Here is a 26,796-nt window from a genome sequence, read left to right on the forward strand (position 1 = left end):
GTCGTCGGGTCGCGCCCCCCAGGCGGTCTGGGATGTGTCTGGACTTAGTTCCAACGTCTCCAACAGTGTTATTCCGTGATTTTATCCGTTTTAATTCAGGCTTTACTGCTTCTTTCATGTTGAAATGGCCGCTGGTGAGGCCACACGGGAATAATGGGAACGTCAAAATGGAAGCTAATGAGAAAGGAAATCTACATGTTGGATGTTGCGTCGTCTGAGAATGAGCAGTTTGGACAACCTGTTGGACTCGTGTCCCCTTAAAGTCCAGGCGCCTGAAGGGACTGTCCTCGTGGTTCCCTCATCCAGAGCCTCGTCCGTTTGGAGATTACTCGTCATGTCGCTCAATAGACTTGTTCATTCCCAATAAAATGATTCCCGAGGAATATTTGTTTTGCCTCATTTCTGTATTTTAGAGGTTTGCACTGCAGGAATGGAAGCGTTCCGGGGGGGGGGGGGGGTGTAGAAAACCGGTCTACAGCAAAAGCAGAGGCTAAAGGGTTTAGGGGGGCCGGTGAAACCAAACTTCAACCGCTAATCTTCATAACATTATTCAGTCCTAAGGTGTTCTCTTCATTTGGGACAATGTGGAACGTTCTGGGACGTTCGCTCTTTGATCATGCTCCTCCCACCCAGCTGTTTTTGTATAATACCCAACCAGACAAAAGACAGAAGCCCACCTTGGTTTCCACAGAGCAAGTCACCTTTTAATGATTGTCAGGTGCAGAACTTTAAAGTATCAGCGCAGAGCTACCGGATGCTGCGGTTTCAACGCACCTCAGAATCCTGCTGCCGTTCAAAGAGTCCGAGCGAATCAGAGACACAAAGGGCGTGTCTGGAAGCGGGGCGGGGCGGACTGCAACCATCTTATGCCGTGAAATCTTAATGGGATGGATTTAAGATAAAGTGCCGTGTCCGGATTCGAGGAGCCGCCCTGCTGGCCGGGAACTAACCGCCTCACGAAGCTGCACCTGTTAGCGCAGGTACGTCAGGACGCACCTTCCGGCACAGACCAGACATTTGAGACGACCGTTGAAACGCTGCCATCACAGCAGCCACGCCCGAAAGGGACAGCGAGGCCTCAAACGTGCCCCCCCCCCCCCCCCCGGGGCAGAAACGCTTTGGTTCATGTCAGACTTTAGTATTCTCCCTGGCGACAGAACCTTAGCGTAGAACCTTAGCGTAGAACCTTTAACAGAGTACCGGTAGTTTACGCACTCGAACTAAATATAAATATACCGAGCATAAAAATATCTGACTACACGTACACCATGTCTATACATGTACACGTAACAGGTATATCAACGGGTGCCCTGAATCAGAGGTGCGCCGGTGGAGGCGGGCTGTCAGGACGTCCGTCCAGCATGGCGTCCAGCTGGTCGGCCAGGTCATCGAACATGCTCCCGATGTCGTCCAGGATACTTCCTGCCGCCGCCACCGTGCTGCCGCCAGAGACAGAGACGTTACACGCAGCAGGAGCGCCGGCCTGCGGTCGGACGCCACGTCCGTCCCTACCTGCCCACACTGCTGCCCTGGGACAGTTTGTCCTCCACCACCTTGAGAGCAGCCTCCAGGGACGTGCTGGTTTGCTCCAGTCTCTGCTGGGCCAGCACCAGACAGGCGGCGTCACACAGGGGCGTGGACGTCCGGGGCGAGGATGGACAGACAGTGCGCTTTGACCCTGAGAGACAAGCGAAGGAATCATCATCCTCATCCTGAAAGCACGTGTCCCGTAGCCAGAGACATCACAATCGTTACCTGACGGCGCCGAGGCCACGCCCGGCCGAGGGAGCCGTGATTCCACAGAACCAGCGGCTTTGGGCTTACGCTCCGACTTGGACGTCACGGTCTGTGTCTGTCTCTGCGTTTGTGGGGGGTCCCCCAGCTTTGGGAGACGTTGGTGTGGACACCAGGTTGGACTGGGGACCCCGCTGTCTGGGGTGCCGTCCGGTCTTGTAGGGAAGGAAAGGCCGGTTCTGTGGGCTCGGAGCCGGTCCTCTGGAACCCGCCATCGCTCTGCACGCTGACCTCGCTGCATGTGCAGTCGTCTTCTGGGTTCGATGGATCTTTGGCTTTGTGCCGTCTTTTCACCGTGTCAGACTCTTTCAGGTTGAACTCTGGGCGCCCCGGGTTCTTCGCGGTTTGCACTGGACCCTCTGGGGAAGTCTTGTCCTCAGCGTCTGCATGGATGAGGACTGGAATCCGTGGCCGCCGTTTGATAGCGAGGTTGCCTTCATCTAAGGGAAGGTGGCGAGGGCAGCGCTTTGGAGATGTCCTCTCACTCTTCTTCGTCGCTCCCTCTCCAGACGCGCCGTCCGGGCCTGAACCTCTTTGTCCGACGGTCTCTTTGTCCGTTGTCCCACTTCCTGCCCTCCGTAACCCTGCCAGGCCCGGAGAAGGGACAGGCTTGGAGTGCTGCAGGGGGACAACCGGAGTCGTCCTGTGAGCAGCCGTGGTTGGGGGCGCGTCTCTCCTGCTGCCGGCCCCCTCCAGCCTGGCTGCGATGCTCCTCACCCTCCCCTTCTCCTCTGGGCTGCTGCTCACGGAGCTCATCCTCTTCGGCGGAGGTGGAGGCGGGCCTTTGCGTCGGGCTCGCACAGCAAAGGAATGGCTGCGGTTCCCTGCAGCATGTCCCGGCCTGCGGGACAGGGTGGCATAGGAGGGCACGGCTAACCCTGACCCTAACCCTAACCCTGACCCTAACCCTGACCCTAACCCTGACCCTGACCCTAACCCTAACCCTGACCCGTCCTCATCGTCGTCCGGCTCACCGTCAGACAACGCGTGGCGAGTCAAGCTTTGGGAGCGCTTCTTATGCGGCGCTGGTTTGGGCTGGGGTCCCAGCAGAGGGATGGGAATGCCCCCTGGTCCCATGGTCTTCTGTGTGGGGGGAGGGGAAGCTCGTGGGGGGTGATGCTCCTGATGGATTGCTTTGGGCTTGAGTGGAAGCGCCGGGCTGGGGAGCTTGTTGGGGTCCCACATCTGTCGACTGCTTCCTCCACCGTTTCCCAGACTCTCCTCCGACCGACTCGACGCTCTGGATGAGGCTGCGTTTCCAGGGTTCCCTGACCCCCCCGACCGCATGCCAACGCCTCCCTGACTGGCAGACCCGGCTGCAGTACAGATCCCGCCCGTCACGCCGCACGTGTGAGCAGCTCCTCCCATCCTGCCCATCATGGCGCTCTGCAGCTCGGTGCTCAACTCGCTGTCCTGGAAGGAGAGGAGCTTTCTTGGGGTGCGAGGGGAAGGGCAGCAGTTGTCAGAAGGAGCGTCAGAGTACGCGTAACTCGGTGTGTGTTCAATCGCCACCACCTCAAGGGCGGCGGGTTTCCGTTGGAGAGCCCCGCCTCCCGCTCTGTCGCCATGGCTGCGAGAGCGCTGCAGGTCACTCAGCCTCTTCACTGCCAACATGAGCTTCTTCTGATGGCCTGAGACACAGGACACAAGAGCGGACAGAGGGTTTAGGCAAACTAACCCTTCAGACATGTGGTAGGAGGTTCCTCAATAAACATCCAAACATCAAAGACACACCTGAAACATTTACATTTGGAGTATCTCAAAGATTGGGCAGAAAAAAGGATTTACTAGACAGAAACTTCAAACTTCTGGAAACTCGTGTTAGTCCTTGGCGGGGGCTGGTTCTTCAGGGGGGGGCGATCAGTCGGCTGCTCTGGGGGCTTGTGGAAGCCCAGGATGCTTTTATAGTCTGTGCCTCGTAACCTCCTCTTGATAAACCCCCGGATTCTCTAGGGTCCAGCAAACCAGGTCCACCAGTACTGGCCCTGTAGGTAGACCCTGGACTTGAAGCATCTTGGATCCGGCGACCCCCGACCCTTCCTCCAGACGCTGGGACTTGGATTCCCAAATGAAATGTGAACCGTACTTTCATCTGAATCATGAATTTCTTAAGAGAACCCGTTAGCGACTGGAAGTCTAGAGGATTACAAACGTTGAGCACCAGACTCACAACGCGAGACTTCCCCTGCCCAGGGGACCCGTCCCGTGCACGGTCGGTGTCCCAGAAGCCTCACCCAGTTTGGTGACGCCTATCTCCTGCAGGTCCTCCCAGGTGATGTCTTTGACTATAGCGATGGAGTCGTAGCCGTTGTCACACAATCTCTTCTGGTACTGAGGCAGTCCGATTACGCTCAACCACTCCGCCAGGTCAGACTGCGCCGCAGCAGACGCGGGACAGACGAGACAGAAGACAGGGAGACAGGGAGACAGGGAGACACGATCACCTGGTGGAGCATACACGGCGGGGGCTGGATGAGAACATTAGAGGCGTTCCTCACAGGAACGTAGCCCGGCAGCCACTCGGGGACGTTCAGACGGACGATCTCCATGGAGATCTTCTTCCTGTGGCCTGGCTTGGTCACTCCGATGGCGGTGAGGTCCTGAAGAGTGAGACAAATGTTCTTGTTCGTGACTGGTCCTCTGGTGACGGAGAACGAGTGAAGCCCATCCCTCATTCCCAACCGCGCAAACAGAGCGTCCAGCGGCTGGTTCAGGTCCACGGGGACATCCGAGACATCAGAGAGCTGCATCCGAGCTGCATCCGAGCTGCATGCGAGCTGCATCCGAGCTGCATCCGAGCTGCATGCGAGCTGCATCCGAGCTGCATGCGAGCTGCATCCGAGCTGCATCCGAGTTGTCCTCAGTAAATTCCTGAATCGGTTTCAGGTGTGATTCCGGATCCGGCACCGCTCTATCGTACTTTTGTTCTCAGTTCTCCCTTCCTGAAGGGAAGTTCAAACCCTGAACCTTTCCAGACGCGCCTGCTGGAGCAGCTGCTCTGGCAGAGGTTCATCCTCCATCGCCGAGCGTCGTCCCGTAACATTGATCAACAGCGGTACGACAGCGAGACGCTCCCGGACACACCTCGGGGGTCATCCTGCTGATGGTGGGTACGTCGTATCCTGCATGGAGGAAGTCGGCTGTGTACTGGCCCAACTGGAACTCACACAACCACCGGTGGATGGCCTCAGAGTCCTAGGACAGAGACGGGGGACACGTCTTTGGACTGCTGTGTGGGTGCAGAGCGTGAGAACCTGATACTCACCGTGCCCTCCAGCAGCTGCTGTGGTCTCACCGAACCTTTCTGAGTGCTGCTGGGCTGCAGACCGGAGCCACCTAGAAGACACACAGAGCCAGCATGAGGGGGACTCGCCCTGACTAGGGGGACTCGCCCTGATTAGGGGGACTCGCCCTGATTAGGGGGACTCGCCCTGATTAGGGGGACTCGCCCTGATTGGGGGGACTCGCCCTGACTGGGGGGGCTCGCCCTGATTAGGGAGACTCGCCCTGATTAGGGGACTCGCCCTGACTAGGGGGGCTCGCCCTGATTAGGGGGGCTCGCCCTGATTAGGGGGACTCGCCCTGACTCTGAGCCGCTACAGAGTCAGCATTAGGGGGGCTCGCCCTGACTAGGGGGGCTCGCCCTGATTAGGGGGACTCGCCCTGACTAGGGGGGCTCGCCCTGATTGGGGGGACTCGCCCTGACTCTGAACCGCTACAGAGTCAGCATTAGGGGGACTCGCCCTGACTAGGGGGGCTCGCCCTGATTGGGGGGACTCGCCCTGACTCTGAGCCGCTACAGAGTCAGCATTAGGGGGACTCGCCCTGATTGGGGGGACTCGCCCTGACTCTGAGCCGCTACAGAGTCAGCATTAGGGGGGTTCGCCCTGACTAGGGGGACTCGCCCTGACTCTGAACCGCTACAGAGTCAGCATTAGGGGGGCTCGCCCTGACTAGGGGGACTCGCCTGACTCTGAGCCGCTACAGAGTCAGCATTAGGGGGACTCGCCCTGATTGGGGGGACTCGCCCTGACTGAGGAAGCAGCTCTTCCACCATCCTCCCACCCAGCCATGGGGAGAAGCTCCTGATGCTCCCTTCTCCTCTCCTGAGTCCTCGGTTCTCTCCTTCACTTTGTCCCTTCCTGTTCAGCCTGAGGTCCAGAGATCCTCTCCTTCTTAACTATTCAGAGACAATGACATGGTCTTCAGTGCCCGGGCACTGGGATGTGTGGATGAGAGCTACTGGTTTCTATGGAAACCAACAGCACCAAAGCTCTGTGATGAGAAGGGGCACGGCTTTCCCCAGGTAGGTGCAGAGATCACAACACAACGTCCGAGCATCACAAAAGGATGACGGCTCCGCAGACATGAGCCAGCCTCTAACAGAACCGAGCATGATCTGAACAGGAAGAGGCTTTAACGAGCAGCCCCGCCCCCAGCCTCAGCCCTCCTAGCAGAACCCTCCTAGCAGAACCCTGCAGCAGATATATAACGCTGAGCAGAAGATGCAACCAGAACTGAATTATCTGCACGCACAAATGTTAGAGCCTGGAGAGACAGGAAGTGCTCACCTGAGTCGAGCTCTGTGGATGTAATGGAGAGATGTTCTCCTGCTTCCCCAGCAGAGGGAGCCAGCTACATTAGAAAGGAAAGGAACAAAATGGAATGAGGTACAGTAGAGCCTCTCATGCTGCTCTGATCAGTTCTGACCCTGCTCGGGTCGGCGTTCTGCTTGTGAGCGCTCTCTGAGCTCTGGCCGCTACCAGCGCTGCGGGCGCTGCGGGCGCTGCGGGCGCTGCGGGCGCTGCGGGCGCTGCGGGCGCTGCGGGCGCTGCCGGCGCTGCCGGCGCTGCAGATGCTGTTCCTGTCACCTGAGTGAAGACACACACAAAGGTCACGAAACAATGAAGACGCTGCAGTGTAACGTGAGAATCACAAAGTTATGATTAGCAAAGCAAGTGTGACCCTGCAGGAATGTGGTCTGAGTTTACGGAGAAAACTATTCATTAGCAAGTTCTATTAACCCTTCGAGGGGTCAGACGTCCGATATGCCAAGAAATGAAAGCGTTTATAAAAGTTTCACGAGAACGTCTGCCGGCAGCCTCGTCTTTCTGTACGAGTCGAGGGCGTCTAATAGCGCGAGCGTTGCCTCATTAGACGGGCGTCTAATAGCGCGAGCGTCGCCTTATTAGACGGGCGTCTAATAGCGCGAGCGTCGCCTTATTAGACGGGCGTCTAATAGCGCGAGCGTTGCCTCATTAACGGAATCACGGAGCTCGTAAAGGTCTCCAGCCGGCCGGTCGCTCCTCACCGTGCACACTGCCCTAACAAAAGGTTTGTGATGCACGAGGGCCCCGTTGGAAATACTCACGCTGTGCTGATGTGACCAGAACAAAGCCGCCCACTGTCAACGTGCATAAAAACGGTCCATTATAAAACGTATAACCGGCCCATAATGGACCCTGACTTCATGGTCATTATCCATTATTACATCCCAACCTGTGACACTTCAGACTAGTGCAAATACACAACGGAACGTTTCATGCTACACACTGACAACGCAGGCATGAGATCAAGAGCACAACGAAAGGGATCACAGAAGTATTCCTTCATGTCGCTAGTTTCAGCATCGATAAAGAATTTACGGGTCATATCTCATCTTATGTTAAACTACGTTTTTTTAAATTATGGATAAATAGCTTTGGGGATGGAGGTAACCGCACCTGAAACCAGGTATTCAGGAGCTCCAGATCACTCCCATCACTGTCCCGACCACGACGGGCAGCGTTACGGGATTATTTGGGATTTGCAGGGCAGCAAGGAAAGGTCAGATGTCAGGGATTTAAAGGGATAAAGACGAGGACCAGTTCCTTTAAAAAGGTTCTTGAGCAGAACGGCTGGGATGGGATCTGCTCTACGGATCACACAGAGCCACAGGAACAATCCTTACCAGAGGGGGCGCTCCTGAGAACCCAAATGTCCTGAGCGGGGCTAGCAGGACTAGCTGGGATTGGCAGAGCTGCTAACAAACACACACTTAGGACACACACTTAGGACACACACACTGTACAAGCCTCTGTGGGGCCCGGTGCGATCAGGGATCAGGGTGCCCCCCCGAAATAAGAGCGGGACCCCACAGAACCCCACGAGCACTGCAGCTTGGCTTTGTGTGTCTGTTGTGGGTAAAGGTGCTCGTTTTCTGGCGTCACACAGAAGACACACCTGTGTGATCAGAGCCATGCGTGTGTGCGTCGTTGCTGCGAGGCCCGGCGCCGTGGCCGGACGCAAAGGGCCGCCGGTGGTGAGGCGCCGAAGCTTGGCGAAGGAGTGCGCCCCCTGGGGATGGGACAGGGACACAGCGTTGGCTTGCATGTCACATGACAGACGGTCAGACGTCTGCTGAGGACACACTGCTGCTCGTCTTCATCGGCGAGGACAGTAGATCCAGAGCAGGAGCGATGGACACACGCACAAAGACACACACACACACACACACAAAGACACACACGCACACAGACACAGACACAGACACACAGACACACACAAAGACACACACACACACACACAAAGACACACACACACACACACACAAAGACACACACACACACACACACAAAGACACACACGCACACAGACACAGACACAGACACACACACACACAAAGACACACAGACACACACAAAGACACACACACACACACACAAAGACACACACACACACACACACAAAGACACACGCACACAAAGACGCACACACACGCACAAAGACACACAGACAGACACACACACACACACACACACACACAGACACACAGACAGAGACAGACAAAGACACACACACAAAGACACACAGTCACACACACAAAGACACACACACAAAGACACACAGACACGCACAAAGACACACACACACACAGTCACACACAGTCACACACACACACACACACACACACACACACACACACAGACACGCACAAAGACACACACACACACACACACACACACACACACACACACACACACAGACACGCACAAAGACACACACACACAAAGACACACAGACACGCACAAAGACACACAGACACACAGACACACACACACACACACACACACACACACTCTGCTGAGTATGCCTTATACCTAGAGTCTGACACACTTTCAAGTAAAACACTTTTCTTGTGCGTTTCTTTCAAGTATAAGCGCGCGCACGCACACACACGCACACACTCTCTCTCACACACAGACACACACACACACACACTAATAGGATTACTGTAGATTGCAGTGTCAGCTGATTTCTTAACCCCTTACAGCCCACGTGTGCTCCTGCCGTTTGAACGTTAACGTGAAACAAACAGCATCATCCCAGCCCTGAACCAAACGGCGCCCTCCTGCCTTAGATTACGTCATCACCATAGCTGCAGGGCATCTGCACTACTTCAGACAGTACACAGTCGAGTTTTCTGTCAGCGCATAAAAGCAAACTCTCACCTGCAAACAGCAGGTCACATGACCTCGTTTAACAGAAAGGTCTCACCACAATGTCCTCCTCTCACTGCTGCAGTGTGCATGTCAGACCAGCCGGGGGTGCAACTTCACATGGGGGGGGCTCACACAGAAACAGCGGCAGGGGTACGCATGTTTACTAAAAAGCACGCCGTTGCCATGTCAACGACAGCACGACAAAGGTTTAGCGCTCCGAGCAGAAAGCTACATTCAGACGCTCTTTGTGAGTTTCCCGTTTGGCTACCTGCTCGTCTGCCGAGGACCTCCACCGCCGACGGGGGGAAGAAGCCCACCCGGTCCGTCCCGTGCTGGGCGTCATGGACGTGACCTTTCCAGCGGCCGTCCGTGTGCTGCTCCAGGACCTGACAGCAACCCGTCATGAGCATCAAGGAAACCGTTTGAATGACTGGACATCGTTTCAGGTCTCGACTCTCTCCGTGAAGCCGAGGCGTTCCCTCTGGGTGTGTGTTAGGACACTCACTGATTGAAGGACACTCCTCCCAGCCCACGAGCATAACTTCAGCTGGTTCTCACTACACTGAAGTACGGTGTGTATATTTGTCACCGATTGCATTTCGTGACCCAAAAGCTCTTATTCTGAAGCAACGATTGACCGTGGGAATCAGCCAATACCATGATGAGATCTCCGGCCCGAAGGTTGAGCGCCGTCGGGTCGTGGAGGTTCCAGTAGTCCCTCAGCGCTCGGACGTGGAGCGAGCTGGAAGCGTCTGCGTGTACAACAGAGATGGAGACGCCATCAGGAGGAAGCATCTCCTCCGGCCTCCATCAGGACGTCCCGGTCCAGCGTCCACTAACCTCTGAGCTGCCGTTTGATTTCTCTGCTGGCTGTGGAGGCGGTGAACTGGTTGACGATGTCCAAAGCCGTCTGGTTGTACGTGTTACGCAAGTTCACATCAACGCCCGCCTACAGGCACCCACACACACACACACACACAGACACACACACTTTAAAACAAGCCTTCATCATCTCATCTGAACTTTGATTCATATTGTCTCTTTTACATCAATCAGCAGCTTCACCACTTCAGTTTTTCCATAGAGGGACGCCTCATGCAGAGAAGTCCCCGCCTTGGTGGCCCTGTTGATGTCGATGCCAGCGGCGAGCAGCAGCCTGAGGGACAAAGACGGAGCCTTCATCAGCAGAGCATTCATCAGCAGAGCCTTCATCAGCAGAGCATTCATCAGCAGAGCATTCATCAGCAGAGCCTTCATCAGCAGAGCCTTCATCAGCAGAGCATTCATCAGCAGAGCCTTCATCAGCAGAGCATTCATCAGCAGAGCCTTCATCAGCAGAGCCTTCATCAGCAGAGCCTTCATCAGCAGAGCATTCATCAGCAGAGCCTTCATCAGCAGAGCCTTCATCAGCAGAGCCTTCATCAGCAGAGCATTCATCAGCAGAGCCTTCATCAGCAGAGCCTTCATCAGCAGAGCCTTCATCAGCAGAGCCTTCATCAGCAGAGCCTTCATCAGCAGAGCATTCATCAGCAGAGCCTTCATCAGCAGAGCCTTCATCAGCAGAGCCTTCATCAGCAGAGCATTCATCAGCAGAGCATTCATCAGCAGAGCATTCATCAGCAGAGCCTTCATCAGCAGAGCCTTCATCAGCAGAGCCTTCATCAGCAGAGCCTTCATCAGCAGAGCCTTCATCAGCAGAGCCTTCATCAGCAGAGCCTTCATCAACAGAGCATTCATCAGCAGAGCCTTCATCAGCAGAGCCTTCATCAGCAGAGCCTTCATCAGCAGAGCCTTCATCAGCAGAGCCTTCAACAGCAGAGCCTTCATCAGCAGAGCCTTCATCAGCAGAGCGTTCATCAGCAGAGCCTTCATCAGCAGAGCCTTCATCAGCAGAGCCTTCATCAGCAGAGCCTTCATCAGCAGAGCCTTCATCAGCAGAGCATTCATCAGCAGAGCCTTCATCAGCAGAGCCTTCATCAGCAGAGCCTTCATCAGCAGAGCCTTCATCAGCAGAGCCTTCATCAGCAGAGCATTCATCAGCAGAGCCTTCATCAGCAGAGCCTTCATCAGCAGAGCATTCATCAGCAGAGCCTTCATCAGCAGAGCATTCATCAGCAGAGCCTTCATCAGCAGAGCCTTCATCAGCAGAGCCTTCATCAGCAGAGCATTCATCAGCAGAGCCTTCATCAGCAGAGCCTTCATCAGCAGAGCCTTCATCAGCAGAGCCTTCATCAGCAGAGCCTTCATCAGCAGAGCATTCATCAGCAGAGCCTTCATCAGCAGAGCCTTCATCAGCAGAGCCTTCATCAGCAGAGCCTTCATCAGCAGAGCCTTCATCAGCAGAGCATTCATCAGCAGAGCCTTCATCAGCAGAGCCTTCATCAGCAGAGCCTTCATCAGCAGAGCATTCATCAGCAGAGCATTCATCAGCAGAGCATTCATCAGCAGAGCCTTCATCAGCAGAGCCTTCATCAGCAGAGCCTTCATCAGCAGAGCCTTCATCAGCAGAGCCTTCATCAGCAGAGCCTCCATCAGCAGAGCCTTCATCAACAGAGCATTCATCAGCAGAGCCTTCATCAGCAGAGCCTTCATCAGCAGAGCCTTCATCAGCAGAGCCTTCAACAGCAGAGCCTTCAACAGCAGAGCCTTCATCAGCAGAGCCTTCATCAGCAGAGCGTTCATCAGCAGAGCCTTCATCAGCAGAGCCTTCATCAGCAGAGCCTTCATCAGCAGAGCCTTCATCAGCAGAGCCTTCATCAGCAGAGCATTCATCAGCAGAGCCTTCATCAGCAGAGCCTTCATCAGCAGAGCATTCATCAGCAGAGCCTTCATCAGCAGAGCCTTCATCAGCAGAGCATTCATCAGCAGAGCATTCATCAGCAGAGCCTTCATCAGCAGAGCCTTCATCAGCAGAGCATTCATCAGCAGAGCCTTCATCAGCAGAGCATTCATCAGCAGAGCCTTCATCAGCAGAGCATTCATCAGCAGAGCATTCATCAGCAGAGCGTTCATCAGCAGAGCGTTCATCAGCAGAGCCTTCATCAGCAGAGCCTTCATCAGCAGAGCCTTCATCAGCAGAGCCTTCATCAGCAGAGCATTCATCAGCAGAGCCTTCATCAGCAGAGCCTTCATCAGCAAAGCATTCATCAGCAGAGCATTCATCAGCAGAGCCTTCATCAGCAGAGCCTTCATCAGCAGAGCATTCATCGGCAGAGCCTTCATCAGCAGAGCCTTCATCGGCAGAGCGTTCATCGGCAGAGCCTTCATCGGCAGAGCCTTCATCGGCAGAGCCTTCATCGGCAGAGCCTTCATCGGCAGAGCATTCATCGGCAGAGCCTTCATCGGCAGAGCCTTCATCGGCAGAGCATTCATCAGCAGAGCATTCATCAGCAGAGCCTTCATCAGCAGAGCCTTCATCAGCAGAGCCTTCATCAGCAGAGCCTTCATCGGCAGAGCATTCATCGGCAGAGCATTCATCAGCAGAGCATTCATCAGCAGAGCCTTCATCAGCAGAGCCTTCATCAGCAGAGCATTCATCAGCAGAGCCTTCATCAGCAGAGCATTCATCAGCAGAGCCTTCATCAGCAGAGCCTTCATCAGCAGAGCATTCATCAGCAGAGCCTTCATCAGCAGAGCATTCATCAGCAGAGCCTTCATCAGCAGAGCCTTCATCAGCAGAGCCTTCATCAGCAGAGCATTCATCAGCAGAGCATTCATCAGCAGAGCCTTCATCAGCAGAGCCTTCATCAGCAGAGCATTCATCAGCAGAGCCTTCATCAGCAGAGCATTCATCAGCAGAGCCTTCATCAGCAGAGCCTTCATCAGCAGAGCCTTCATCAGCAGAGCCTTCATCAGCAGAGCATTCATCAGCAGTCACAAACAGCCGTTCATTCATCCGTTTCAGGCCTCATCTCTTTAAGCCATGCTGCCTGTGGGGGGGGGGGGGGGGGGGGGCACTGAACGAGTAAACACTGCGTACATGAACACATGAGGCTGTTCAATCAACACGGCCACGTAGCGGTTAGCACCGCAACCGCACAGCAAGAAGGTTCCGGGTTTGAACTCCATCGAGTGTGTTTTCTTCGGGTTCTCAAGAACACTCACGAATGAAGAAATCTCCCCAGAGTGCTATTAATATATGCAAAACAGAATCAGTAACATGAAATGTTTACATCCCCCGAATTTAATCTGATGGTTAATGTTCTCGCAATGGATGCAGGTTCGTTTCCTGCCTGGGACACGCGAGTCCGAGACGTCTGCTGCAAGAAAGACGCTCTTTGAAGAGGCAAATCCCTCATTGTGCCGAGTCAGCTCTGAGCCAATTCATGTTCATTATCAAGAGCCACACAGCAATTCTTCCTCATCCTGCTAACAAACCAGACAAACGGCGTCAAAAGCGTAACCTCCATGGCGGAGGTCCTCAAGAAGAGAAAGGAGCGTCCACACAGCCCCACTTCAGCGAGGGTGCAGCATGACATGCTAACAGGGGCACGTCTGGATCAGGGGCGAAACAACGTGCAGAAACTGGACAAATAAAAGACAGGCACTAGAACCCCACTAGAACGTCACTAGAACCTCACTAGAGCGGCACTAGAGCTTCACTAGAGCATCACTAGAGCGTCACCAGAACTTCACTACAACGTCACTAGAACCTCACTAGAACCTCACTAGAACGTCACTAGAACGTCACTAGAGCTTCACTAGAACCTCACTAGAACGTCACTAGAGCGTCACTAGAACGTCACTAGAGCTTCACTAGAACCTCACTAGAACCTCACTAGAGTGTCACTAGAACGTCACTAGAACCTCACTAGAACGTCACTAGAACGTCACTAGAGCTTCACTAGAACCTCATTAGAACGTCACTAGAACGTCAATAGAACCTCACTAGAACGTCACTAGAGTTTCACTAGAGCGTCACTAGAACCTCACTAGAGCGTCACTAGAACGTCACTAGAGCTTCACTAGAACGTCACTAGAGCTTCACTAGAACCTCACTAGAGCGTCACTAGAACCTCACTAGAACGTCACTAGAGCTTCGCTAGAACCTCACTAGAACCTCACTAGAGCTTCACTAGAGCCTCACTAGAGCTTCACTAGAACATCACTAGAGCTTCACTAGAACATCACTAGAGCTTCACTAGAGCTTCACTAGAATGTCACTAGAACGTCACTAGAACCTCACTAGAGCTTCACTAGAGCTTCACTAGAGCGTCACTAGAACCTCACTAGAGCCTCACTAGAACCTCACTAGAACCTCACTAGAGCGTCACTAGAGCTTCACTAGAACGTCACTAGAGCTTCACTAGAACATCACTAGAGCTTCACTAGAACGTCACTAGAGCTTCACTAGAACGTCACTAGAGCATCACTAGAGCTTCACTAGAACCTCACTAGAGCGTCACTAGAACCTCACTAGAGCGTCACTAGAGCTTCACTAGAACCTCACTAGAGCTTCACTAGAACATCACTAGAGCTTCACTAGAACATCACTAGAGCTTCACTAGAACTTCACTAGAACCTCACTAGAACGTCACTAGAACATCACTAGAACCTCACTAGAGCTTCACTAGAACGTCACTAGAACATCACTAGAGCCTCACTAGAGCCTCACTAGAGCATCACTAGAGCTTCACTAGAACGTCACTAGAGCTTCACTAGAACATCACTAGAACGTCACTAGAGCATCACTAGAGCTTCACTAGAACATCACTAGAGCTTCACTAGAGCGTCACTAGAACGTCACTAGAGCTTCACTAGAACCTCACTAGAACGTCACTAGAGCTTCACTAGAACGTCACTAGAGCATCACTAGAGCTTCACTAGAACCTCACTAGAGCGTCACTAGAGCTTCACTAGAGCTTCACTAGAACCTCACTAGAGCTTCACTAGAACCTCACTAGAACGTCACTAGAGCTTCACTAGAACGTCACTAGAGCATCACTAGAGCTTCACTAGAACCTCACTAGAGCGTCACTAGAGCTTCACTAGAGCTTCACTAGAACGTCACTAGAGCTTCACTAGAACCTCACTAGAGCGTCACTAGAGCGTCACTAGAGCTTCACTAGAACATCACTAGAACATCACTAGAACTTCACTAGAATCTCACTAGAGCGTCACTAGAACCTCACTAGAACCTCACTAGAACGTCACTAGAACGTCACTAGAGCGTCACTAGAGCTTCACTAGAGCTTCACTAGAACCTCACTAGAGCGTCACTAGAGCTTCACTAGAGCTTCACTAGAACCTCACTAGAGCGTCACTAGAGCTTCACTAGAGCTTCACTAGAGCTTCACTAGAACCTCACTAGAACCTCACTAGAGCTTCACTAGAACATCACTAGAGCTTCACTAGAACATCACTAGAGCTTCACTAGAACATCACTAGAACCTCACTAGAACGTCACTAGAACCTCACTAGAGCTTCACTAGAATGTCACTAGAACATCACTAGAGCCTCACTAGAGCCTCACTAGAGCCTCACTAGAGCATCACTAGAGCTTCACTAGAACGTCACTAGAGCTTCACTAGAACATCACTAGAGCATCACTAGAGCTTCACTAGAACATCACTAGAGCTTCACTAGAATGTCACTAGAGCTTCACTAGAACCTCACTAGAACCTCACTAGAGCTTCACTAGAACGTCACTAGAGCATCACTAGAGCTTCACTAGAACCTCACTAGAACCTCACTAGAGCTTCACTAGAGCGTCACTAGAGCTTCACTAGAGCTTCACTAGAGCTTCACTAGAACCTCACTAGAGCGTCACTAGAGCTTCACTAGAGCTTCACTAGAACCTCACTAGAGCTTCACTAGAACATCACTAGAGCTTCACTAGAACATCACTAGAGCTTCACTAGAACATCACTAGAACCTCACTAGAACGTCACTAGAACCTCACTAGAGCTTCACTAGAACGTCACTAGAACATCACTAGAGCCTCACTAGAGCCTCACTAGAGCCTCACTAGAGCCTCACTAGAGCATCACTAGAGCATCACTAGAGCTTCACTAGAGCTTCACTAGAACGTCACTAGAGCTTCACTAGAACATCACTAGAACGTCACTAGAGCATCACTAGAGCTTCACTAGAACATCACTAGAGCTTCACTAGAATGTCACTAGAGCTTCACTAGAACCTCACTAGAACCTCACTAGAGCTTCACTAGAACGTCACTAGAGCATCACTAGAGCTTCACTAGAACCTCACTAGAACCTCACTAGAGCTTCACTAGAGCTTCACTAGAGCTTCACTAGAACCTCATAGAGCTTCACTAGAGCTTCACTAGAACCTCACTAGAGCTTCACTAGAGCTTCACTAGAACCTCACTAGAGCCTCACTAGAGCCTCACTAGAGCCTCACTAGAGCATCACTAGAGCTTCACTAGAACATCACTAGAGCTTCACTAGAACGTCACTAGAGCCTCACTAGAGCCTCACTAGAGCTTCACTAGAGCTTCACTAGAACCTCACTAGAGCGTCACTAGAGCTTCACTAGAACCTCACTAGAACCTCACTAGAGCTTCACTAGAACGTCACTAGAACATCACTAGAGCCTCACTAGAGCCTCACTAGAGCCTCACTAGAGCATCACTAGAGCCTCACTAGAACGTCACTAGAGCTTCACTAGAACATCACTAGAACGTCACTAGAGCATCACTAGAGCTTCACTAGAACATCACTAGAGCTTCACTAGAATGTCACTAGAGCTTCACTAGAACCTCACTAGAACGTCACTAGAGCTTCACTAGAACGTCACTAGAGCATCACTAGAGCTTCACTAGAACCTCACTAGAACCTCACTAGAGCTTCACTAGAGCGTCACTAGAGCTTCACTAGAGCTTCACTAGAACCTCATAGAGCTTCACTAGAGCTTCACTAGAACCTCACTAGAGCTTCACTAGAGCTTCACTAGAACCTCACTAGAGCCTCACCAGAGCCTCACTAGAGCCTCACTAGAGCATCACTAGAGCTTCACTAGAACATCACTAGAGCTTCACTAGAACGTCACTAGAGCCTCACTAGAGCTTCACTAGAGCCTCACTAGAGCCTCACTAGAGCATCACTAGAGCATCACTAGAACATCACTAGAGCTTCACTAGAACGTCACTAGAACGTCACGTCCACGCTGGGTCTTACTTGATGGTGTCTTTGTGCCCATTCCTAGCTGCCAAGTGAAGCGGTGTGGTAGTGGGACAGTCGAGGCCGGCGTGCCCTCCGTCCCCCTCCAACAGAGCAGCCACCATGTTACTGTTCAGCAACAACTGAGCCACCTAGAGGGCTCAGACACAAAACTCATGACGGAGGCTGGAACACTGCAGCAAGAGTGTGTAGGTGGGAAGTACACAAGCCACGGCCATACCTTCAGTCTGCCAAACTCACACGCCAGGTCTAGAGGGGTCTTCCTGGCCTTGTTGGTCAGGCAGGGGTTGGACTGGTGCTGCAGCAACATCTCAGACTGAGAGAAGGGTCATATAAGTAGCGCCACCTCATGGATGGGGAGTCATCCCAACACGTTGAACATGTGCTACTCTAGTGAGTACGGTGGCCCTGAAGTGCAAATCACAACAACAAATCGGATTGCACACAATAAAGAAGGAATCGCGCAAACAAGAAAAAAACACACGCACAAATAAGGAATCGCGCAAACAAGAAAAAAATACACACACAAATAAGGAATCGCGCGAACAAGAAAAAAACACACACACAAATAAGGAATCGCGCAAACAAGAATACAAAACACACAAACAAGAATCAAAATCACGCAAACAAGAAATGAAATCACGCAAACAAGAAAGCTCCAAGCCGGAAATGCTAAATATCGGACATGAGGGGTCTGGTTGCTGATTGGACAGAAGCACTGTCAATCATTCTGACTTTCGCTCCAGGTTTCCCGTAATTGAGCAGCAATTAGTAGCAATTGAGTAGGTAAGAGAACAGCGTAAGATACGAAAATATGTTTTGCCGTCATTGTGGTAAAAAGTTACCCGAAGAAGAACGGCCGAACTATTGCAGTGGTTGCGGCAAGAGACTTCAAGGGATTCTGGACAATGAACCAACCACATGTCAACTATTGCATCATAAGCGTGTCCCGCATCAAAATAATTACTGATGATGTCTTCGGTGGCAGCCATAATTACAAATGAACTTTCTCAGCAATCAGCATCCGGACCTCTGCATGTCCGATATTTAGCATTTCCGGTTTGGAGTTTTCTTGTTTGCGTGATTTCATTTCTTGTTTGCGTGATTTCGATTCTTGTTTGTGTGTTTTCTATTCTTGTTTGCATGATTTCTTATTTGTGTGTGTGTTTTTTTCTTGTTTGCGCGATTCCTTCTTTATTGTGTGCGCTACGATTTGTTGTTGTGTTTTGCACTTCAGGGCCACCGTAAGTGAGGTCTCGGTTTGGCTTTGTGTTTGTGATGTTGACAGTACAGGTGTATGTCTGCTGATTGGCCCTCAACGAGGCGTTCGTGATGTTGTTGACAGGTACAGGTGTGTGTCTGCTGATTGGTCCTCAACGAGACGTTTGTGATGTTGACAGGTACAGGTGTGTGTCTGCTGATTGGTCCTCAACGAGACGTTTGTGATGTTGACAGGTACAGGTGTGTGTCTGCTGATTGGTCCTCAACGAGACGTTTGTGATGTTGACAGGTACAGGTGCGTGTCTGCTGATTGGTCCTCAACGAGACGTTTGTGATGTTGACAGGTACAGGTGCGTGTCTGCTGATTGGTCCTCAACGAGGCGTTCGTGATGTTGTTGACAGGTACAGGTGTGTGTCTGCTGATTGGTCCTCAACGAGGCGTTCGTGATGTTGTTGACAGGTACAGGTGATTATTCACAGCCTCTGGACTCTGGCTTGTTGAAATGTGCCACGACATCATTGTTGTTGGACGATATACACCGAGACACAACGCAGGTGGATTTCAGCGAGGCCTGTGGCAGCTGACGTGTCCAAGTGTGTGTGTGTGCGTCCGAGTGTGTGTGTGTGTGTGTGTGTGCGTGTGTGTGTGCGTACACTCACCACCTCAAAGTGTCCATACTGAGCAGAGAGATGCAGCGGTATCTGTCCATCATGGGAAAGGCAGTCGACCGAGGCTCCAGCTCTCAGCAACATTAAGGCAGAGTCCGTTTTGCCCTGCCATGCTGCGTAGTGGAGGGGGCGCATGCCTGGGGATGGGATGCAAGAGGTACCCACTGACCTTAAACGTCAAAGTCAAGCTACCAGCATGTCTTCTGTGGCTCTGCCAGAGCTTTGTCATGTCCGAGGACGTCTCCACAGTCTCTAGAGTCTTAACAGAAGGGCCTTTTCTGGACCAGACTCCAGAACTGTTCTGTACATGCAGGAAAGTGAACCTGCACTTGTAGGAAGGTTACTATGAATGTTGCGGCTCCAAATCATGATAGTTGATAAAAATGACTAATTCTTTGTTAGGAAGGCCGGTTGGGTTTACTTTCAGCAGTAGAGCTATCAGCAGGTTGCCCACTTGTCATTTTGTGCTTGTGTTTACAGTTATGGCTTCACACAGTGTCACAACGGCACCTTTCTACGGCTCTGGGCAGGAGTCGGGTGGGGAGCGGACCGGTGCTGCTTGCCTGGGGGAGGGCATGCAGCACTAGCATCTATCCAGATGCTAATCATGAGCTCTCTGTCCACCGGTGGGAAACACTGACCTCTCACAAGGACATCGACATGAACTGGGAAATCAGGATGTCAGAAAAGTAAATCATAAAATGAAGAAGTCATGCCCTAATTGACTCGGTCGCCTGATTGTTCAGTGCATTCAGAGTAAGACATGACCTGTTAGACTTAGAGGGTGACACTGCCAGGGCGGGCCCCAGAGGCAGCGCGCGCTCCGGTTTGAGCACGGCAGGCGTTCAAATTGTGCTACGGAAGATAGATATTTGCTGCAGCAGTTCCATCACTGCATGGGAGACGAACTTCAAAGTGGAACATATTTAATTCATGTAGGTCAAAGTTCGTTTTCAGCTGAAAGTGTAAGAACATTTCTCAGGCTGAGTTTAACTTCAACCGACTTCCCCCGAGTTGTGGGTTTGTCTGCTGGCAGCGGATCAACGGCTTAACTAGTTCAGCAATCATGATACCGTTGACGTCCTGAACATCCACCGTGGCCTGGGCCTCCAGCAGCAGAGACAGCAGCTCCGTGGTGCCGGTCAGAGCAGCATGGTGCAGCGGCGACAAGCTGAGGGCAGGAAACAGAGAAGAGGAAGCAAGGCTGGGGGTCAAGGGGCGTTTGATCGGAGCAAACCGAGGAGACACGGCATGCTGGATGGGGCCTTAGATGAAGTTCCTCCGTTACTGGTTGCCTTGGGAACGTGGAACAGAAGAGGGCTGTCATGTGACCTCACAGTGCTGGAGCGTCTCAGACGTTGAGAGGGAAGGTGGCGCGGCGGCAGCACGGCCCCGTTCAGTTCACGGTTAGACTAAACACTAACAGGCTATACTCGTATTCATTGATTAAGTCACACGCCTTTGGGGGAAACACCTTTCCTTCACATCGAGGAGAACGCCCTGATGGCACTGCAGTTAATTATACGCCTTAATTCAGAATAAACAGCGGCGTTCTGTGCACCAACCCAAGATGATGTCATCTCTGAAGATGCATACAATCTGAAACGGCACATTCCTCCAGAGAACAGGTTGCATCGTGGGAATGGTGCGAGCGATCCTGAATAATGTGCTGCTCTGTGACCTCTGCAAGCCGAACAGTTCCTATCCGAGCTGTGAAAATAACAGCGTGCAGCAAACACCCTGGAGCTTCTGCACCAGCACGCCGTGATCGTAAAACTAAATAATGTCGAGTGCTTCAATAGGCTCAAGGAAATATGAAGTTATTTGTGAATCTCCTACAAGCAGTAAACGGGTCCAGCAAACGTTCAGCTGCGTGATCTGGTTCAGGGAAGGGTCAAACCTGAAGAGACTCGACGCGCGACTCGTTGCTTCGGGGCATCAGCTCAGAACAGTGAAAGTAGAGCTGGACGCAGTTTTGTAACTTCATCTGGATGGGCTTGTGGGTCGCGGGTCTACGGCGAGAGGCGGGGCACACCCCGGACAAGTCACCAGCTCATCCAGGAGCCACACGGAGGACACACACGTACACACGGCGATGGTGTCGAGTCACCTCCACCCAACTTCTTCATTCTCTCACGTATCACTCCACCGTGGGGCGGATGGGTTTGATTTCAACACCCCCATTGTGTCTCACCCCGCCCCAACCCCCCCACACACTGCGTGGACCCTGCATGGACACACAGGGAGCAGGTCTGTGAACACACAGTGGATTGCCGGAGACGAGTCGGTGGAGCATGAACACATCGCAGCACGTTCAAACATTGTTGTTGCTTCGTCTGAGGAGCATCAGGGGGCGGTCCGAAGTGGGACGGGCTCGTAGCACGCAGTGCTGAGCCACTAGTACAAGCCTCGTGTGTGCAGACAGCCAGTCGACACACACCAGCCAGGGCTTTGGCTCTTTGCTCACGCAACAGCAGCAGCGATAGCGGCGATCCAGAGGAGGGCGTCGACCTTTTGGTAGTTCGTGTGTGACCTTTTGTTTTCCTGCTCTTTGAACAGTGTTTCTTCATTTAGGGTGACCTGATGAAGCCACGGATTCCTTCACCCCATTACTCAGATCAGCCCCAGTTGGCTCAGAGCCTCTGGGTTTACCTTATTGATCAGAACGATGATTTAATCCACACGACCTCGTGTAAAAAGATAATAAGAACGGAACCGCATGAGTGCGTCGTTAAACACGCTCATAAACATGCCAAAGACCCACCCTAGGCCGAACCCGAACCCGGCTACGTGTGGATGATAGGCCGAACCCAAACCCAAACCTGAACCCGGCTACGTGTAGGCCGAACCCAAACCCAAACCCGAACCCGGCTACGTGTGGATGATAGGCCGAACCCGGCTACGTGTGGATGATAGGCCGAACCCGGCTACGTGTGGATGATAGGCCGAACCCGGCTACGTGTGGGCGTGGCCTCAGTGTTTTCTCAACAGTTAAATGGGACACTGCCACTCCTCTCCCTCGATCTGGAGTATAATTTAAAACAAAACAAAGAAAAATGCATATTTTCATTTATCGTTATGTTTTCCGGACTCATCGAGGTTCGGTCAAAGGCAGACGTGGAGAAAGGCGTGGCCATAACAACCTCCATAGAATAATATGCAGACAGCTTTGAGACAATTTTCTGCCCCCTTCACTGCTGTAACTTCAAGGGGGATGAGGGACATGAGAGGACGGACACACCAGCACATGAAAGGCTCTTCAAAGGTCAAGCCCTCGACATCCACATGGTCAACACCAGCAGACCCTCTCCCGGTCAGACAGGGAAATCACCATTTATGAGCAGATAGCGGGAAGTAAAGTCAGAAATGGGTTCAAACTCTTCTGGGAGGAGATAAAAAGAGCCGTAGAGAAAATCATCTCAAAGGATATTCCAAAAAATCCCTCACTATTTACTTTAGGAATCTTTCCTGATAAACACGAGTATACAATCCGTGAGCAGGTAATGATCAATATGTGCCTTTTGCAAGCAAAGAGACTAATTGCAATGAATTGGAAAAACCGGCACATTGGGTGAAGCAAATGCTCATCGTGCTTCCCCTGGAACGGATTACGTGTTTTAGAAAAGGGAAGTTGGCAATATTTGAAAAGGTGTGGGGGCCATTTAAAGAATTTGTGGAACATTTAAATTTAACAGAAGACACGGAAGATGACTAAATTAAGTATATTTCTGTAGACCTCTATAAATATAGTATGATGGGACAACCATTTTCTTAACTGTTTGACGAATTTAAAACAAGGCGTTGTATGCCTATAGAGGTTGGCCTTTTCCTTTTTTATTTTTATTTTATTTTTATTATTTCTTTCCTTTTTCTATAACTTTTGTATATTTGTACTGTTTGCTTTTGTGTGTACAGTGTATATGTAACCATTCTGATCTGTGACTTGTCATGCTGGCACACAACTGTATGTATAAAATCAATAAACACTGTTATAATAAAAAAGAAATGGGTTCAGGCCGCTCACAAAAGACAAGCCAGCCGAGAGCGGTTACAAATTACTGGCTGCTTCAACACTAATAGTCGGTGACAAATGTTTATCGAAATACTCAGTCAGTCAGAATTTTAATTGGTTTTATATGCTTCAAAGGAATCTATTCAACATTAAAACACTATCAGCCGGCTACGGGCGAGAGGCTGGGTACAGCCCGGACGAGAGTCCAGCTCATCGTGTTGACACTTAGAATCTTTGTGATGGATTCTCACACACACGGCAGTTTAAAACATTCCTCTGGAGCTGAGGAGAATGCGTCTTTCAAAGCCAGAGGCAGCCCAGTTGGAAGCATCGAAATGGAGTTCCTGTTGAATTACTGCTCACCACATGTTGACTCCTAACCCCGTTAAATACTAGCATTGATCTGGCTTTTAAAAGTCACCCGTCTCTCTCTCTCTTTAATAGTTCTGTGTAAAACACCAGAAGAGTTTGGCGAGGTTCCTTTTAGCTAAACTTAACGTACAGTATTTTTCTACATTTCTCAGGCCAACATTACTCTGAAGGTCATATACTGCATTGCAGGAACGTGCCCACGACGTGCGTTTCATGGCATTGGTTCGACCCACACACACGCTTACCCGTCTGAGTCTTGGTAGTTGATGTTGAGTCTCTTGGTGGAGCCCAGCAACTCTGGAGGAAGGGAATGGAAGAAGACCACGAGTATTACGTTAGTATTATGCCAGAATAAAGACGTACTTTTCAAGAGTAGCAAAAAATGGCTTGTCTGTTAGCAAAACGAGACAAGATTTGCTCTTTTCACACACTTGAGTACTCAACTCCGTCTCCTAGCTTGCGTCTGTACACCCCCACACACACCCCCAGAACCGATTGTGCCCTGTATGCGTTTAGCGACAAAGGAATCACTGTTAGGACAAGCGGAACGCACCGGCTGAGTACGTACACATGTACAGTATAAATGGCCCACGCTTATGAAATATTAATATTTTTCTCATAATTTGCTCATTTTCACGTCTGCTCGACGGGGTCTTCGGAACATCACTCCGCGGTTACGCGAGGACTTCCTGTGCTGAATAGTTCTGGCACTTCCAAAATGAACTGACTTGTGTTCACAACTGCTCGATGCTAAAGCAAGTTCCAAGTTTCTCATGAAACACAGCAGAAGGAAGACTGTCTGGAATCTTCCTTTCCAGAAACAGGAGGACGTTCCTCTCTGAAACAGAATCTCTCACACACGGGGTATGTGTGGCTATATTCAGCAACACAGCGCCTACCGACCCACAGCGGTAATGAGCCTGATAGAGGGCGGGGCATCGGGCGGCTTGCCGAAGCTCTATGGAAAGAAGAAGGGCCTGTCGGGAGTTCCAGTTACAACACGAGCCAGAATTCCCTGCATAGCACAGCCACCGTGTATTCCTACTCATTCACGACTCTCCAAAGAGCCGTCGACTCCCTTTTCTCCCTTGTGCTCTCTATTCCCTTCCTCCTTGCCTGTTGGCACAAACACAGTCGAGGGTTCGATATGACAAGAGGATCAATTAAACGAGCAGCATGCTCCTCGCCCCTACAGAAGCTGGTGCCAACAGATGTGAAGTAAGAGACATGGAAACGACAGCTTTGGTCCCCGCTGAAAGAAACTAAAATGACTGAATGTCGCCGTCAATGAGGAATCCCTCAAACACAATGGCGTCCTAAACTCAGTGCTCTGGGTAACAGTTGCTGTGCTCCCTTCTGCATCTTCATCATGACAGCTGAAGCATCCTGGATGGAGGGAGGCGCTGGAAGTGTTTTGATGCAAAAGCAGAACTGCATTCAAGAGAGGAGGGAAATAAAGGCAGGCGGACCGGCAGAGAGGACGACGTCTGATGTTCAGGGGAAACATGCAAAAGGCTAAACCTGCTGCAGCAAGATCAGGCAAGTGTGGAAACGACGAGCACGAGCGCCGGCAGTATCAGAACAACGTCTGCTGGTGTGCGTCGTTTTGTCTTGAATCACCCCAACGCAATTTGTTATCTTTAACCAGCGGTCCCCAAACTACGGCCCGCAGGGCGGATACGGCCCCCCTCCACATTTGGCCAGGCCCCCTGAACAATACCAGACAAAATATATACAGTAGTCCCTCATTTTCCGCGGGGGTTACGTTCCAAAAACAACCCGCAATAAATGAAATCCGCAATGTAGTAATTTTTATTTATTTTCAATTATTATACATGTACATAAATGTTTTAGGGCTGTAAAACCCCTCACCACACACTTAATACACGTTTAACAGGCAGGCATTAATCTAAATAGATTGTTTCAGTATTATAGAATGAAACCAAAGATCAAAAGCTTTTCAGAACTAAACATTTGTTTGAGGAATATAAATATATAGTACGTACAGTAAACGTTTTCCTGTTAATAATGTTAAGGCGTGCAGGTCGAGGAAAGAGCCGCTTGGAGTGCAGAAGAACAAATATTCTACTCGTGCTGTCTTTAGCCTCTCATGCTGCTTTATTGGATAGCTTAGCACAGCGGAACGGCAGCGGCTACATGTATCAACAGGAAGAAACAAAACCCAAAAGGGACGTGACGTTTATGCTCCTACAAAATAAAAGCCTCTTTTTACACAGAGAATAAGAGCGCTATAAAACAAACGCTTAACAAATAAACATGATAGCTTTTAGAAATAACGAATTTAATTTTAATGATCAACCTTGAACACATGAGAAGTTATTAATAGCAACTCGCGCGTATTTCACAGTTCCTCCGACCGCGCCTCTTCGTCTTGCGCCGTTTCAAGGCGCGTTCAAAAAATAAAAATCAGAAAAATTGCATTAAAAAACTCCGCGAAGCAGCGAAGTTGTAGAAAATGAACCGCATTATATCGAGGGACTACTGTCTATATATATTATTATTTTCCTTTCCATACAACACGAGTAGCCGGTGGGGGATCAATAATGGTATGGGGTGCAATTGAGAGGGGTCATTAATTCAATCTTGTGTTTCCTAAAAATAATATTGATAGTGGAGAATATATTAATATTCTGAAGAAAAGCATTCTTCCTTTTGTTTGGGACAATTTTAATGATGATCACATACGACCGGAAAGGTAATGTTCCATGGACTTTTTCTCTGTGATGAACCCGGAAAGGGTTAATTAGTTATTATTTATTTTATTAATAGTGTTATTATTTATTTCCTGACTTTTTCTTCTTATTTGGTGGCTGTCTGGAAAACAGTAAATGTTTCGGCCCCCCTGCCATCGTCACACTGCTCCTGTACAAACCGACCCCGGCCCCCCATCAGAGAAGGGAAACGTTTTGTGGCCCTCACAGGAAAAGGTTTGGGGGGCCCTGTCTTTGAACTTACATCACTACTTTATGTGTCTGTTCATCATCAAAGTGAATTTGGACCTGAAGATGTGCTAAGGAGAGATGGACAGGTGCAGCTAGCTGCAGTCCGGCCGTCAGAGACCCTGATGAATGGAGACGGCCTGCTG

The 26,796-nt window shown here is 51.0% G+C and overlaps 2 protein-coding genes across 2 annotated transcripts in view; both read right to left on the reverse strand.

The window, feature by feature from the left end:
* LOC137910492 (caskin-2-like) overlaps window positions 1–336 on the reverse strand; it is a 5,834-nt gene extending 5,498 nt beyond the window's left edge. Inside the window, exon 1 of the mRNA XM_068754931.1 lies at window positions 330–336. Coding sequence (XP_068611032.1) covers window positions 330–336 — 7 coding nt within the window. The remainder of the gene's footprint in view (window positions 1–329) is intronic.
* A 979-nt stretch (window positions 337–1,315) lies between these two features.
* Window positions 1,316–26,796, reverse strand: part of LOC137910493 (caskin-2-like) — a 29,956-nt gene continuing 4,475 nt past the window's right edge. The window contains exons 2-21 of the mRNA XM_068754932.1: window positions 23,936–23,987; window positions 20,380–20,477; window positions 19,298–19,443; window positions 17,637–17,732; window positions 17,414–17,547; window positions 10,323–10,431; window positions 10,116–10,224; window positions 9,933–10,027; window positions 9,508–9,661; window positions 7,745–7,813; window positions 6,505–6,665; window positions 6,366–6,429; window positions 5,060–5,130; window positions 4,879–4,989; window positions 4,293–4,394; window positions 4,029–4,167; window positions 1,942–3,425; window positions 1,756–1,882; window positions 1,513–1,678; window positions 1,316–1,439 (exon numbers count right to left, since the gene is read on the reverse strand). Coding sequence (XP_068611033.1) covers window positions 1,316–1,439; window positions 1,513–1,678; window positions 1,756–1,882; window positions 1,942–3,425; window positions 4,029–4,167; window positions 4,293–4,394; window positions 4,879–4,989; window positions 5,060–5,130; window positions 6,366–6,429; window positions 6,505–6,665; window positions 7,745–7,813; window positions 9,508–9,661; window positions 9,933–10,027; window positions 10,116–10,224; window positions 10,323–10,431; window positions 17,414–17,547; window positions 17,637–17,732; window positions 19,298–19,443; window positions 20,380–20,477; window positions 23,936–23,987 — 3,611 coding nt within the window. The remainder of the gene's footprint in view (window positions 1,440–1,512; window positions 1,679–1,755; window positions 1,883–1,941; window positions 3,426–4,028; window positions 4,168–4,292; window positions 4,395–4,878; window positions 4,990–5,059; window positions 5,131–6,365; window positions 6,430–6,504; window positions 6,666–7,744; window positions 7,814–9,507; window positions 9,662–9,932; window positions 10,028–10,115; window positions 10,225–10,322; window positions 10,432–17,413; window positions 17,548–17,636; window positions 17,733–19,297; window positions 19,444–20,379; window positions 20,478–23,935; window positions 23,988–26,796) is intronic.

Source organism: Brachionichthys hirsutus, chromosome 21 (genome assembly GCF_040956055.1).
Source record: "Brachionichthys hirsutus isolate HB-005 chromosome 21, CSIRO-AGI_Bhir_v1, whole genome shotgun sequence".
In the NCBI taxonomy this organism is placed as follows: Eukaryota; Metazoa; Chordata; class Actinopteri; order Lophiiformes; family Brachionichthyidae; genus Brachionichthys; species Brachionichthys hirsutus.